This window comes from Corythoichthys intestinalis, chromosome 14 (assembly GCF_030265065.1).
Source record: "Corythoichthys intestinalis isolate RoL2023-P3 chromosome 14, ASM3026506v1, whole genome shotgun sequence".
In the NCBI taxonomy this organism is placed as follows: Eukaryota; Metazoa; Chordata; class Actinopteri; order Syngnathiformes; family Syngnathidae; genus Corythoichthys; species Corythoichthys intestinalis.
The window spans coordinates 8,454,009-8,470,724 of NC_080408.1; the positions used below are offsets into that span (position 1 = coordinate 8,454,009).

The 16,716-nt window shown below is 38.2% G+C and overlaps 1 protein-coding gene across 4 annotated transcripts in view; it reads left to right on the forward strand.

The window, feature by feature from the left end:
* The window catches only part of LOC130929570 (pituitary adenylate cyclase-activating polypeptide type I receptor-like), a 74,770-nt gene that overhangs the window by 43,105 nt on the left and 14,949 nt on the right, over positions 1-16,716 (forward strand). For 2 of the 4 annotated variants that reach the window (XM_057856812.1, XM_057856813.1), the window contains exons 8-14: positions 3,554-3,707; positions 5,656-5,716; positions 5,882-5,951; positions 9,756-9,847; positions 10,137-10,220; positions 15,226-15,355; positions 15,428-15,469. In XM_057856812.1, coding sequence (XP_057712795.1) covers positions 3,554-3,707; positions 5,656-5,716; positions 5,882-5,951; positions 9,756-9,847; positions 10,137-10,220; positions 15,226-15,355; positions 15,428-15,469 — 633 coding nt within the window. The remainder of the gene's footprint in view (positions 1-3,553; positions 3,708-5,655; positions 5,717-5,881; positions 5,952-9,755; positions 9,848-10,136; positions 10,221-15,225; positions 15,356-15,427; positions 15,470-16,716) is intronic. The other 2 variants (XM_057856814.1, XM_057856815.1) reach the window with 1 other exon arrangement.

A 16,716-nucleotide genomic window follows, 5' to 3' on the forward strand; every position in this document is an offset into this window, starting at 1 on the left:
TGCTGGGTCAAAAATATACATACATGGATCTGAAAAAGCGAATCATTGACTTGAACAAGTCAGGAAAGTCACTTGGAGCCATTTCAAAGCAGCTGCAGGTCCCAAGAGCAACAGTGCAAACAATTGTTTGTAAGTATAAAGTGCATGGCACTGTTTTGTCACTGCCACGATCAGGAAGAAAACGCAAGCTATCACCTGCTGCTGAGAGAAAATTGGTCAAGAGGGTCAAGATTCAACCGAGAATCACCAAAAAGCAGATCTGCCAAGAATTAGAAGCTGCTGGAACACAGGTGTCAGTGTCCACAGTCAAGCGTGTTTTGCATCTCCATGTACTAAGAGGCTACCGTACAAGAAGGAAGCCCTTGCTCCAAAAGCGGCACCTTAGGGCTCGACTGAAGTTTGCTGCTGATCACATGGACAAAGATAAGACCTTCTGGAGGAAAGTTCTGTGGTCAGACGAAACAAAAATCGAGCTGTTTGGCCACAATGCCCAGCAATATGTTTGGAGGAGAAAAGGTGAGGCCTTTCACCCCAAGGACACCATGCCTACCGTCAAGCACGGTGGTGGTAGTATTATGCTGTGGGGCTGTTTTGCTGCCAATGGAACTGGTGCTTTACAGAGAGTAAATGGGATAATGAAGAAGGAGGATTACCTTCAAATTCTTCAAGATAACCGAACGTCATCAGCCCGAAGATTGGGTCTTTGGCGCAGTTGGTTGTTCCAACAGGACAATGACCCAAAACACACGTCAAAAGTGGTAATGGAATGGCTAAATCAGGCTAGAATTAAGGTTTTCGAATGGCCTTCCCAAAGTCCTGACTTAAACCCCATTGAGAACTTGTGGACAATGCTGAAGAAACAACTCCATGTCAAAAAGCCATCAAATTTAACTGAACTGCACCAATTCTGTCAAGAGGAGTGGTCAAAGATTCAACCAGAAGCTTGTGGATGACTACCAAAAGCGCCTAATTGAAGTGGAAAATGGCCAAGGGACATGTTACCAAATATTAGCGCTGCTGTATGTATATTTTTGACCCAGCAGATTTGATCACTTTTTTCTGTTAACCCATAATAAAGTCATAAAAGAACCAAACTTCATGAATGTTTTTTGTGACCAAGAAGTATCTGTTCCAATCACTCTATCAGAGTAAAATCTGAGTTGTAGAAATAACTGGAAACTCAAGAGAACCAAGACATTATGTTCTTCACAAGTGCATGTAAACTTTTGACCACAACTGTATATTGAACAGCGCAACAGTTCTTGGAGTATGTTCATTTTTAAATATTTTGATCATATACTGCAGAATGGAACAGCTCTTGGACTAAATTCATTTTTAATATTTTGGTTAAGCATTGAACATATCAGGTTTTTATTCATAATAATAATATTTGTAAAAATACACATATTAATATATCAATTCAATTTTTTATACTACATTTTGTTTTATGTTGTCATAAAGTATAGTGATATAGTACAGTGATAAAACAATTCAAATTCACAGCAGAAGGATGAAAATAGCTTCTTTTTCTGTTTATTAGTTGTTTTGTAGACTATCCTACGATGATTTTTTTGACCCACGTTTCGAGAATTATTTCGGTATACAGTGGTATAAAAAGTATCTGAGCCTTTTGGAATTTCTCACATTTCTGCGTAAAATCACCATCAAATGTGATCTGATCTTTGTCAAAATCACACAGATGAAAAAACAGAGTCTGCTTTAACTAAAACCACCCAAACATTATAGGTTTTCATATTTTAATGAGGATAGTATGCAAACAATGACAGAAGGGGGAAAAATAAGTACGTAAGTGAACCATCACATTTAATATTTTATGGCCCCCCTTTGGCAGCAATAACTTGAATTGAACTGCAAATCAGTCTGGTACATCTTTCAGGACTAATCTTGGCCCACTCTTCTCTACAAAATTGCTGTAGGTCAGTCAGATTCCTGGGATGTCTGGCATGAATCGCTGTCTTTAGGTCATGCCACAGCATCTCAATGGGGTTCAAGTCTTGCCTTTGATTTGGCCACTCCGGAATGTGTATTTTGTTCTTCTGAAACATTCTGAAGTTGATTTATTTCTTTGTTTTGGGTTATTGTGTTGTTGCAGCATCCATCCTCTTTTTAGCTTAAACTGTCCGACAGACGGCCTCAGGTTTTGCTGCAAAACATCCTGAAAAACTTTTGAATTCATTCTTCCATTAATTATTGCAAGTTGTCCAGGCCCTGAGGCAGCAAAACACCCCCAATCATGATGCTCCCTCCTCCATGATTAAAGGTGGGGATGAGGTGTTGTTGTTTGTGAGCTGTGTGTTACTCCCAAACAATTCAACTTTGGTTTCATCAGTCAACAAAATATTTTGCCAAAACTTCTGTGGATTGTCCAAGTGCCTTTTTGCAAACATGAAAGCAGCAACAATGTTTTTTTAGACAGCAGTGAATTCCTTTGTGGAGTCCTCCCTTCAACACCGTTCTTGGCCTTTGTTTTACATATAGTTGAGCGACATTGGACTGTGCCAGTGATTTCTGCAAGTCTTAAGCAGACACTCTCGGGTTCTTTTTTTTAACCTCTCTGAGTATTCTGCGTGGAACTCTTGGCGTCATTTTTGGTGGACGGCCACTCCTTGGGAGAGAAGCAACAGTGGCAAACTCTCTCCATTTGTAGACAACTTCTCTGACTGTCGATAGATGAACATCCAGACTTATAGAGATGGTTTTTGTATCCTTTCCCAGCTTTATACAAATCAGCAATCCTTGATTGCAGGTCTTCGGGCAGCTCTTTGAGCTATGACGCACATTAGACAATGCTTGTCATCAAGACAATTCTTACCAGGTGTGTGTTTTATAGTGGGCAGGGCAGCTTTAAACCACTCATCAGTGATTGGTCACACATCTGACTTAAATTGTTTGGTAAAAATTGGTTTCAATTGCTCTTTACGTCTCCTTAGGGTTCACTTATTTTTCTCCTTTCTGTCATTGTTTGCACACCATCCTCATTAAAAGATGAGAACCTATAAATGTTTGGGTGGTTTTAGTTGAAGCAGTTTTTTTATCTGTGTGATTTTGAAAAAGATCAGATCACATTTTATGGTGATTTTATGCAGTAATGTGAGAAATTCCAAAAGGTTCAGATACTTTTTTTATACCACTGTATAGTGATATCATCTTCATCGTTAGGCTTGTATCTTAAATCGTATTGTTTCGTGAGGTACCCAGAGGTTCTTCGTAACAACACATCACATGCTGTCTTTAAGCAGCCATGATTAATGGGGCTAATCGGTTGCGCTAATGGGCTCTTTGCTGTTAGCCTTACTTTAACCTAGTCACAGCAGTTACCATGGCAACCGGTGGTGGACACCCTCACACTGGAATTGCATCTGGGATGTAATTGCTTGACCCCGCTCAAGTTGTGTTGTCAAGTTGTCCTGGGAGGGATGGCTGCAAATGATCGTGCGTCCCTGCTGTTGACAGCAATAAGCGTCCAATCTATTTCTAGCATTCCTAACCAATGCAGCTGGAATGATATTATTGATTTTTCATGCTTATACAGGTGGCATGCAAAGCAGTGATGGTTTTCTTCCATTACTGCGTCATGTCCAACTACTTCTGGCTCTTCATCGAAGGCCTCTACCTTTTCACTTTGTTGGTGGAGACATTCTTTCCTGAAAGGCGATATTTCTACTGGTACACCATTGTTGGATGGGGTATGTATTTTCATAAAATTCTTTGGATTGAAATCAAATTGGACTTTTTCTGCAGCAATATGAAATGTTTACAGTACACTGGTGGTTTTTTTCCCCGCATTTTTATTGTATTTATTTTTTACTGTACAGTTCATGAGATCTCAACATCTCAACAAATTCAACAAAAAAATGGAGAGACAGCGAGAACCAAAAGTGGCATTTGGTATGTGGCAAAATTAATTTTGCCATGTGGCATTTTTTTGCCATGTGGCAAAATTGATTTTGCCATGTGGCTTTTTTTTTTTTTTTTTTTTTTTTTTACATATTGCATTTTTGCTGGCCATGCACGTCCATGCCAATGACGGCTATGCACATCGAAATTTCCATTCATATTAAATGGCAGAAACACATTTGTGGCTGTGATTTTTGACCATACAATTACCATTACAGCGAACTGACATTCAAATGGACGCACAGCTGTCAATGGTATAGCCTAACTTGGGTTCCACTTGAATGTGAATGCGCTGTAATGTAAAGTGCATGGTCAAAAATGTCAGCCACACGTTTTTCTGGAATTTAAAATAAATGGAAAATTCGGGCGGGCATAGCCGTCAATGGCGTGGATGTGCAGGACCTGCAAAAATGCCATATACCCAAAACAAATGCCACATACCAAAAAAAAAAAAAAAAAAGCCACAAACCAAAATCCATTTTGCCACATGTCAAAATACATTTTGCTACAAGGCCAAAAAATGCCACGTGGCAAAATCAGTTTTGCCACATGCCAAAAAAAAAAAAATGCCACATGGCAAAATAAAATGCTAAATGGCAAATTCCAGTTTGCCACATGGCAAAAAAATGCTCCATGGCAAAATATATTTTGCCACATTGCAAAAAATCCCATATGGCAAAAAAATGCCACATGGCAAAGTAAATGCTAATGGCAAAATCAATTTTGCCACCAACAAAATACCCCTTTTCGTAAATGCAACATGGCAAAATCAATTTTGCCACATGCCCCCCAAAAAAAGGACACATGGCAAAAGAAATGCCAAATGGCAAAATCAATTTTGCCACATGGCAAAAAAAATGCCACATGGCAAATTCAATTTTGCCACATTGCAAAAAAGTGCCATATGGCAAAAAAATGCCATATGGCAAAAAAAAAAAAAAAAAAAAAAAGCCACATGGCAAAATCCATTTTGGCACGTGGCAAAAAAAATGCAACATGGCAAAATCAATTGTTGCACATACCAAATAACACCTTTAGTAAATGCCACATGGCAAAATCAGTTTTGCCACATGGTAAAAAAAATGCCACATGGCAAAATCAATTTTGCTACTTGGCAAGAAAAAAAAAAAAAGTGCCACATGGCAAAATCCATTTTCCCACATACCAAATACCACTTTTCGTAAATGCAACATGGCAAAATCAATTTTGCCACATGGCAAAAAAAAATGCCACATGGCAAAATAAATGCCAAATGGCAAAATCCAGTTTGCCACGTGGCAAAAAAAATGCCACATTGTAAAATCAATTTTGCCACATACCAAATTCCACTTTTCATAAATGCCACATTTGCCACATTGCAAAAAAAAAATGCTACAAGCGGCATGGAAAATGAATGAATGAATGAATGAATGAGTGAATGAGTGAATGAGTGAATGAATGGCAAAATCAATTTTGCCACACACCAAATACCACTTTTCGTTCTCAGCTCACCTGGAATCTAGAGAAACGTGTTATTTTCACGTTTTAACTGTAATTCACCAAAACTCCCACTAAGTAGCGCTGGTGCACCACCTATGAATTATTTTAAACTGCATGAAAGATGCATTTTGCCACTTTCTGCTTGTCCCATGATAGGTCCACGCGCTACGACATCATAAATGTATGAATGCAGTTTTGTCAAAGTGAAACACATGATTTATTTATTTACTTTAAACGATTTGTTCTATTTTTTTATAGGAACGCCCACAATTTGTGTGACTGTCTGGGCCGTACTGAGACTCCATTTTCACGACACTGGGTATGAACAAGCTTTCGCCATCATAGTATCAGCCTTGTTTAGTATAAATGGGTGGTGCTCATCATTGCTGCATGCAAATGACATCTTTCCAGTTACACAATGTCTGTCGAGGGGTTGTAATCTGCATGTCAAATAGAAGATGTCTTCCCTCTCCTCTTCAACTAGATGCTGGGACACAAATGAGCACACTGCTCTCTGGTGGGTGATCAAAGGACCTGTTGTGGCCTCCATCATGGTAGGAAAGAGTCTGCTTGTGTTACACACACCCACACCATCAGAGGAGATGTAGTTTTAACCCTTTATAGAATGCTCATTTAAGTCAACGGATGCTATTGACAGTGCTAAACGTCCAATCCATTTTGACTGGGAGAGGGGGGCAGCAAAATATTGTACCTCCGTGAATTTGGCCGCTTATCAGGCGCAAATTTATATAAAAATGATGTCAATCGTTTGTGCCGCTTTGTGCTGTAAGAGTTTTGTTTGTGTTGCTATCGTTTTTTTAGGTTGTCCCAGGGTTACGGCGTAATCGACTTTAGTGCTGCAACGATTAATCAATTAACTCGAGTATTCGATGAGAAAAAAATATTCTAATTAAATTTTGTTGCCTCGAGTATTCGTTTAATTAAAGTGGTGTTGTAATGGTTTATTTTGAAAGTGTTTGCATTAGTTTTATTGATTAGGGTGGATACACTGCCCTCTGGTCTGCCTCTTTTCCATTGGCTGAATCCAACTGCTCTCTGTTAAGACCAACGTAAGCTAAGTTTTTGTTTGAGCTAATGTTTTTAATGCATTCGTAATTTAGTTTATAGGTATATTTAGCCGTTTTTTGTGGGAATATGTGTCTGAACTATTTGTTCAGAGCATTGTAAAAAAAACTTTAGCTTTTTATAGCATTCAAGCTAGCGGACGGTTTCTATGTAAGTTAGCCATTTGTTCTTTCGTTGTACATAGATCCTGATTTTAAAAATATATATGTACCCTTTGAGGCTCAGCTCAGGTTTTTAATTTTTCATGTTCCTTATCCGATTACTTGATGTTAGGTTTTGTGTTGGTGACCTCCTAGTGTGTTCCCGTGATTGCCTATTAATTTCACTTGCATCCTCCTGTGCTCAACTGTTCCTCGTTGCCTCGTTACCCCTTGTCTGCGTGTGTGTATATAAGCTCCCAGTTTCTTTTCATTTCTTGTTGCGTCATGTCAATGCCCATGTGCTCGTCAATGTCTGTGTCAAAGTCAAGCGCTGTCGAAGTCCTCATGTATCATTCCCTCCGATTTATGTAAGTTTTGTTTGAATCTTGCCCTTTTGATCCCCAGTGCTTTTGGTTGTACTTTGTGTTGTTGTTAGATATCATTAAAACGTTTTTTGAGTTCACCACCACCTGCCTTGCTGCTTTTTGTTTCCCTGCAATTGGGTCCACACAACCTGCTTGCCTGCGTCCCTGACACTTGATCATTCGAGCTAACTAGTCCATCGATTAAACGAGTACTAAAATATTCGATACCTGCAGCCCTAATCGACTTACACAATTTCGACTTTAAGACGCCCAAGTCTTGTCCGCCATTTTGTCTCCACTCTTTTTTTGTTTGTTTGTCGCACAAACAGTACCTAATTGTAAACAAAGCAATTATGCTTTTTGAAGCATTTTACTTTCTTCACTTTTGACCATTTGTAGAGCTGTAACACACATATGTACACGTCTGTTCAAAACCGCACACATCTAGCATCTCACGTCCATCTAGTCTGATCAATATGTAAATTTAGTACATTAAATTAGCCTAATTTGCCTCACAAAAGTCCGCTATCTTAAATGCTACGAATGCTAACGTATTTATAGTTCTCATAGCAAATCGCTTACACGTAACTTCACAAACTGTAGCCCTAAACTTAATTACAAATGCATGCACAAACGTATATTAGCTGAAGCAAATTACAGCCTTGTGTGGGCCAAACGAGCGCAGCTATCCTTCATCCATGTGAGACGCCTGAGTGCTCCTGTATGGAAACATTAATGAACGACAGTCCAGCCAGACCCTACACTGCCACCGGACGGCAGTATATCCTACACCATTATACAAAATACAATACTTTTGGACTTTATGGATAGTTATTTTGAATTTTTAAATTGTTAATTCCGATTTACGCAGAAATTCTGTATTCACAATTCTTTTACAGGTCAATCTGAGGTAGGCCTGTCGCGATAACAAATTTTAATGTGCGATAATTATTTCTATAAATTATTGCGATATGCGATATTATTGCGCCTCCCCCAATTTTTTTTTTTAAACCAATTTACAGTAACACAGTGAGAATACAGTATATATTAATAGATCAAGTACACCCATTTAAACGCGATAAATATTTACTCTTAAATTCAAAAATAATTTTTAAGAAATCACAACTAAAAACAATAGACCATGCCTCTTAAGTAAAAAACAACAATATTGATACCGCACAGAAACACAGAATAAATAAAATGTGTTAAAGGGGGAAAAAAATGCACTTAATAACTTAAGCATTTAGGCAAATGAAAACTTTTCCCGTCATAGCTTCTGCAATGGTATTTCATAGGGATGCAACGATACAGTTAAGTCATGGTTCGGTACGATTTTTAATACGGGGGACACAATTTTCTATCATATTCAATATATTTAATGCCCTGTAAAAAATATATATATATTTTTTTGTTTTGTTTTGTTTCGGTTTTTTTTTTTTTTTTTTTTTTGCTAACGAGCAAAAATTAAATTGCCATCATATAAAGATGCATTTTAGTGCATAATATTTATGTGCTTACTTTTTACTGATCTGAAAAAATTTTGTATGAAAGTGCTGAGAACAATCTTTACTCTTTGTAAAGTGAGGCAGGGCACACTGTTGATTGCTACAGCTCTCTTAGCAGCTAGGTTTACCACTTGAGCAAGACATCCTATATGTGGTCCGAATCCATCTGTGTCACGTACTGAATTAACAATATTTGCAACATTATCTATTGTCACTGGTATGGATTGATTTGGCCTTCTTAACTACCCTTCAGTCATGACAGTTTAGAATGGGCTCACGTAGCCAATGGTATGGGACGTAGCACATCTAGTTAGCCATTTCATGATATCTAGTGTGTGCGCTCATTAAAAAAGTTAGCAAGCGCCGCTGAAGTTACGTCTGCTCATTGCTACACCACACCAGCATATGACACTCGACTTTCATAAACAGGACGAGTTACAAGCACAACGCTCTTAATTTCATGCAGCTGTTCGTTGTCAAAGTGAGGTTGTTCGTAGCAGCCAAGTCGGGAACAACGTTATGGCGGACTTCGTTGTAATCCGGCGTTGTGCTGAAAAATAGCCGCCCCGCGTGAAATGTCACTCCTGACGAGAGCGCCCACAACAAAGATGGTCCACAGTCACTCCGGAGCACTGACGCGGCCGGTATACGTTGAACAATAGGATATAATGGGAACGATTGGCTACGGTGCTAGTTTTTGCCGGACCTGGAACGAAGATGCATTTTGCGCAGTTGGTAACGAAGAATTCGAACTTTTAAAAGCACGTCTGCCACACGCGCGCACACACGTGCACGCGAGGCGATAAATCGCAGCGGAAAAATTACCGCCTTCATTTTTATGTATCGCGCGATAAATGGAATTATTGCATATTGCGACAGGCTTAATCTGAGGTCAATCATTTTGATCTAAAACAGCTAAAAAGGGGTCAATCGTTTGTGCGGCAAAAAATAGTTTGATTTGCAATGGTTTTGTAAATATTCTACTTTTGATTGGCAGTCATGATGTCGCGCAGCCCCCCCATCTGCGGCGGAATGGAACCCCAGTTTGTTTGTGCTACGTTTGTGGCTCTGGATTACCTAAATAATACAGTAATAATAATTTGTAATAACTGCAAAACAGTGGCAGTGCAAATGAAATATTTTACAGCACTAACAATTGACACCAATTTAACCCGGTTTAGATCACAATGGGGGTCTGGTTGACCTCAGATTGATCTATAAAAGATGTGTTTATTATTTTCTCCCCCTACTGTGTTTTTTAGATCAATTTCGTTCTCTTTGTGGGAATCATCATCATCTTGGTGCAGAAGTTGCAGTCCCCTGACATTGGCGGCAACGAATCCAGTATTTACCTGTAAGTAAGCCGACCTCAGCAGGGCACATCAGCTGGTACACCCTGGACTGTTCACCAGACTTGTCTAGTTTCATTCATTTTTATGATTTTCTAAGTATGTTAAAAATCTACTTAAGAACAAAAGAATGCAGCATATCCAGATTTTTGCTTTTTTAATTTTTTTATTTTAAGGCTTTTCAAATTTTTGCCAATAAATTCACATTGTGTGAATGTGTGTGTGTCTGATCACACGTGTGTCCCTAAAGACGTTGTCTTTGTTGTGCTGTTGTGTTGTCTTTGTGCGGTGTAGCAGCTGTGCTCAGAAATGCTTCAGTGAGCCCTCACAGGCTGTTCAGCATTCGTGCAGGATGTCAGAGTTGTCCACCATCACACTGTAAGTGTGTGTGTGTTTGCATGATCTAGATACCCAAGGGGCTCATACAGTTGTGGCAGTAATTTTTGCTTGAATCATTTGGCATTTAACTCATTCACTGGCATTAATGGCGATGGACGTGCCAATCAATTTGAACTTGTTGGGCCTTTCCCAGTCAAATTCGACGGCCAATGAGCTAAAAAAAAAAAAGTATTGTATTTTTCGGACTATAAGACAACACCAAGAACAAGAACAAACATGTCATCTCGAAAGTAGGGCTGTCAAACGATTAAAAATTTTAATCGAGTTAATTACAGCTTAAAAATTAATTAATCGTTATTAATCGCAATTCAAACCATTTATAAAATATGCCAAATTTTTCTGTAAATTATTGTTGGAATGGAAAGATAAGACATAAGACGGATATATACAATCAACATACGGTACATAAGTAATGTATTTGTTTATTATAACAATAAATCAACAAGATGGCATTAACATTATTAACATTCTTTTAAAGCGATCCATGGATAGAAAGACTTGTAGTTCTTAAAAGATAAATGTAAGTACAAGTTATAGAAATGTTATATGAAAACCCCTCTTAATGTTTTCGTTTTATTAAAATTTGTAAAATTTTCAATCAAAAAATGAACTAGTAGCTCGCCATTGTTGATGTCAATAAATACACCATGCTCACTCATTGTGCTTAAACCCATAAACTTATTTGGACCCAAGCGCCAGCAGATGGCGCCAAACACCTAAAACAAGTAACAAGCGGAGATTACACTGCTGTCATTTTAATCTGTTTGAGCGGGTCATGTGCGTTAATTGCGTCAAATATTTTAACGTGATTAATTTTAAAAATTAATTAACGCCCGTTAACGCGATAATTTTGACAGCCCTACTCGAAAGACAATTTAAAATAAAAATAGAAGAGAGAACAACAAACTGAATAAGTGTATGGTATGCTAACGTTACATGAAGCATAAACCAGGGGTTCCCAACCTATTCCACTAAGGCACACTGTGGGTGCAGGATTTCATTCTTACCAAACAAGATGACAACACTTTTTCCCCAATCTGGTGTTTTACAAGTGCAATCAGTTGATTGCAGTCAGGTGTGGCTTGTTTTAGCAGAAGCCTCATTGGTTCAACTGTCTCTGCTGGATCGGCTGGAACAAAAACCAGGACCCACAGTGTGCCTTGAGGACTGGGTTAAAAACCCCTGGCATAAACAACAAACTCCAAACTTTGTTTCTGCTGCTTGATTACCGGATTTCGGCTGCATATTTCACTATTTGCAGCTTTTAATCTTCAGAATATGATTTTCTTTTCGGTGCCATTTTGTTCAGCCCTTCTCAGTTGTTTTTATAAGTTACCCCCAATTTTGAAGCACAGGCCTTTAGCGCCTTCCTGAGGTTTGGTCTGAAAACGGCATGTGAAATGATATAATAATGTGTTAATGATTTCACACATTAGTTGCTCCAGAGCAGAGTCCCCAAACTATGGCCCGTGGGGCGGATACGGCCCGCCTCCACATTTGGTCCGCCCCCTGAACAATGTTTATTATTTTTTTTTCAATAGTATTATCTTTTTTTGCTGGCTTTTTTGTGTGAATAACCCAGAGAGGGTTATTATCTATTTAATTAATAGTGTTATTATTAGGGCTGTCAAACGATTAAAATTTTTAATGGAGTTAATTACAGCTTAAAAATTAATTAATTGTAATTAATCACAATTCAAATCATCTATAAAATATGCCATATTTTTCAGTAAATTATTGTTGGAATGGAAAGATAAGACACAAGACGGATATATACATTCAACATTCGGTACATAAGTACTGTATTTGTTTATTATAACTATAAATCAACAAGATGGCATTAACATTATTAACATTCTCTTAAAGCAATCCATGGAAAGAAAGACTTGTGGTTCTTAAAAGATAAATGTTAGTACAAGTTATAGAAATTTTATATTAAAACCTCTCTTAATGTTTTCGTTTTATTAAAATTTGTAAAATTTTCAATCAAAAAATAAACTAGTAGCTCGCCATTGTTGATGTCAATAATTACACCATGCTCACTCATTGTGCTTACACCCATAAAATTATTTGGATCCAAGCGCAAGAAGAGGGCGCCAAACACCAAGAATAAGTAACAAGCGGACATTACACTGCTGTCATTTTAATCTGTTTGAGCGGGGCATGTGCGTTAATTGCGTCAAATATTTTAACGTGATTAATTTAAAAAATTAATTAACGCCTATTAACGCGATGATTTTGACAGCCCTACTCGAAAGACAATTTAAAATAAAAATAAAAGAGAGAACAACAAACTGAATAAGTGTAAGGTATGCTAATGTTACATGAAGTATAAACAAAAAACTCCAAACTTTGTTTCTCCTGCTTGATTACTGGATTTCGGCTGCATATTTCACTATTTGCAGCTTTTAATCTTCAGAATATGATTTTCTTTTCGGTGCCATTTTGTTCTGCCCTTCTCAGTTTTTATAAGTTACCGCCAATTTTGAAGCACAGGCCTTTAGCGGCTTCTTGAGGTTTAGTGTGAAAATGGCATGTGAAATGATATAATAATGTGTTAATTATTTCACACATTAGTTGCTCCAGAGTATACGTCGCACCCCCGGCCAAACTCTGGGGGAAAAAAACTTTGTCTTATAGTCCGAAAAATACGTAGATTAAACTGCAAACCGTCAGTGAAGAACAACTTGAAAAACAGCAATTACCTTCTTGCATAATTCTCTTAAAAACAACTGCTTTCCATTATGTGTCATTGTTCGTTGTGTGTTTGCAATCATACATGTATTGTTACAGTATCATGTTGACCGCCAATAGCTTCATACACAGCAGTGTTGTTTTTGGCAGCCCTTTTAATTTTTGTCTTAGTCTTATGGACGAAAATACTTTTTCAAAATGTGTTCGTCTAGTTTTAGTCAACAAAATCTCATAAATTTTGTCTAAGTCGACAGCAGTGTTGTAACAGATTACTTGAAAAAGTAATTAACAGAAAAATGTCATCGCTTGTAATTGACTTTCCCATAGTTGAATTTAAAGGGGAAGATCAGAATTTTTCACATAAGGTTTAATCTTCGAGTTAGCGGAGTTTTAATTAGTCGATGGAGTTGATTTCAACCACCATTGACTCGCGCTAGCGTAGCCGCTCCCGAGTCGTGAAACTAAAAAAATAACTGACAAACTGCATGGAATTTGTTGAAATCAACTCCACCAACAAATTAAACCCCTGCTAACTCGAAGTTTAAGCCTAATGTAAAAAAAATCTGAACTTCAGGTTAGGGTTTTGGGTTAACACCATATCAATGCCAATGTAAAACAATGCAAATTGACTGCACAATAATCAACAACACACAAATGAATTGCACAGTGCAATAAACACAAGGTGGGGGCAGGTGCGCACAACCCGGAAGTGCGCCGTACACATACGCGGTCAATTTGGCCACAAAACACAAAACTACTAAGCACTTCACACGCCACACTCAGTTGGACTTACAATACATCCAAAGATGCTAAACGAACACGTCACCTCAAAGCATAAATGTGCAACGTGAATATGAGGTAAACGATGCTCGCCGAGGACGAGCGAGAGCAACGTTGCAACGGCGGGTAGTCCCAGCCATTTTCACCGGTGCAACCCCCTTCCCTCCCGGCCGTTTTACTGGATTTTGACTGATTATGCAAGGCCCACAGAAAATTATGTTCTATTGCTATATAAACATGGAACCCACCAAAAGAAAGATTAGACTCTCTTCTTTCAGCAGGAAAAAAAGTAAGTTCATATCTTTTTCCATTCTTTAGAAATTAGCATTAGAAAATATCTTAGTTTTAGCAATTTTCCAATTTCTGACGAAAAACAGGGAAATTGAGCTTTTTGTGAAAACATACATTTCAAATAGAACTTTGACTTTAACACAACTATTTTTTTGCTTTAGTTACATCCCAAACATCTGAATAATGTTTTCCTTTTACAAAATAACATAAACAACAAGACAACTAGAGCTTTGGATAGCAAAGTAACAATTTATTTACACATAACTAACTGAGAGATGATGCTGTTGTAGCTGCGACAGCCGGGTAAACTTTCCCTCATCGCTCTCATAAAGATGGATTTTTATGAGTCTCTGCGGGGTCTGCTCGGCGAGCAGCACGGACTCAACGGCATCGTCCGCTGCACTGGTGGTCCCGGTCGTTCTGCTCGGTCGTCCAGCGCCTGGCATCCCGGGCGTCCTCTAGGTTGTTCTGCTCGGTCGTCTTCCGCCGGCGTCCAGGCCGTGCGCCCCGGCCGTTCGTTGCCGTTGGATCGGGTTGAGGGTCTTGCCAAATGCGCTACTGCCCTCCAGTGGCCAGTTTTATTGCTTTAAAATGGATTTTCAGCTTTGTGCTTTGGAGCTAAATTGAATCAGAACCCAGACATGTCTCTTGTAAAAAAAAAAAAAAAAAAAAAAAAAAAACATAAACTACGTCTTTGGGACACTGAAATTAAAACACTGAATTAAAAATAGAACATATTTATACGTTTTTGGGAGCAAATGAGTTAATTGTTGCAGCACTAATTGCATATTCTCTCTTGCCAACATAAGAAAACAAAGCTTAGCATGTTTCCAGACAAGTTAGGTTGAAACACATCCTAAACTTCGGTGAGGAGAGTGAGGGATAGACGCAGTACATCTCACATGGGCGGCACAACCCACACACTGCTACGATGCAAGCTAACGTGCTCCACGTACAATATAAAAACGTCACACATTGTGAATAAATGACGAAAACAATGTTGCATTTTTGTCACGTTGTCTCGTCAGAGGAAAACTGGCATTCGTCTCGTCCCTGTTTTTAGCTCATCATTGTCATGAAAAATTTGTTCGTAAACAGAATAAATTCATTGTTGAAAACAACACTGATACGCAGTATGTTTTTTGTCATCAATTGTTCATTGTTCTTGAATAAGTGAGATGTGTTTCCAATATCTTGACCCTGTATGTGTGTCGCGCAGACGTCTGGCGCGTTCCACCCTCCTGCTCATCCCGCTGTTTGGAATTCACTACACCGTCTTTGCCTTCTCCCCGGAGGATGTTAGCAAGAGGGAGCGGCTGGTCTTTGAGCTGGGCCTCGGATCTTTTCAAGTATATGCACCGTTCACTTTGCACTGACAAGCGTCAGGCATCAGTGAAACACAGTTCTTTCTTTCTTCTCAGGGTTTTGTGGTGGCTGTACTCTACTGCTTCCTCAACGGAGAGGTAAGATGTGCTGCATACCCTGTTAAATTCCATAAAGCAGGCTTTTTTTTTTAACCAGGGCCCCATTAAAATATTGTTACCTTCCTACTTTGGTCATTTTTTTCTCACTGATAGGGTTGTTCCTATCATGTTTTTTTTTGCTCCCGATCGTTTTAGTTTGAGTATCTGCCGATCCCGATATTTCCGGATCCGATTGCTTTTTTTTTTTTGCTCCCGATTCAATTCCAATCATTCCCGATAATTTTTCCCGATCATATACATTTTGGCAATGCATTAAGAAAAAAATGAATAAAACTCGAACGAATATATACATTCAACATACAATACATAAGTACTGTATTTGTTTATTATGACAATAATTCCTCAAGATGGCATTTACATTATTAACATTCTTTCTGTGAGAGAGGTCCACGGAAAGAAAGACTTGCAATTCTTAAAGGATAAATGTGACTTTGTATATTGTGACTAAATATTGCCATCTAGTGTATTTGTTGAGCTTTCAGTAAATGATACTGTCGCCATTTAACTGTTCTGCCCAAATGCATGATGGGAAGTGCAACCATGACTGTGCGTACCAATTGATATATCTTCTCTGCGTTGCGAAATAACATAGGGTGTTAAGAAAAAGACCAATTACTACCTTTCTTCCCCACATTGCTTCCCACGATATTTCTAATCGTAGGGAGAGGGATTGTAAGGCTTTAGCCAATTAAAAAAAGGCTCCAAAGGCTGCCAAAATTCACTCTACTCATTTTATGCGGCCTTTTAGCTCTATATTTAGGTAAAACGGCACCATTACAGATTGAGCGCGACAATGCGTGAGTAGGTTGTGCAACGCATGCGTTCATTGCATTAAATATTTTAACGTGATAAACTTTTTTGAAAAATTAATTACTGCCGTTAACGGGATAAATTTGATAACCTTACCATAAGCCTAAACTAAAGACTCTGGATGAGTGTAACATATTATGTCTGTAACGTTAAATACAATTAGAAAACGATTTAATTAAGTATATATATATATTAAAAAAAGGCATGTCCGATATTTTTTTGCTGATTCCGATACTTTGAGAATGACGTGATAGGATCTGACGTGATTTTTCGGACTATAAATCGCACCTGCACTGCAAATTCATAATGTCTTAAGATTATTTTTAAAGACTTGTGGGCTCTATTGAGCCACAATTGTTTTCTTTGACTAAAATACTGTCTGTCATTAGAAGCAAATAAAATATTGCCAATGATTT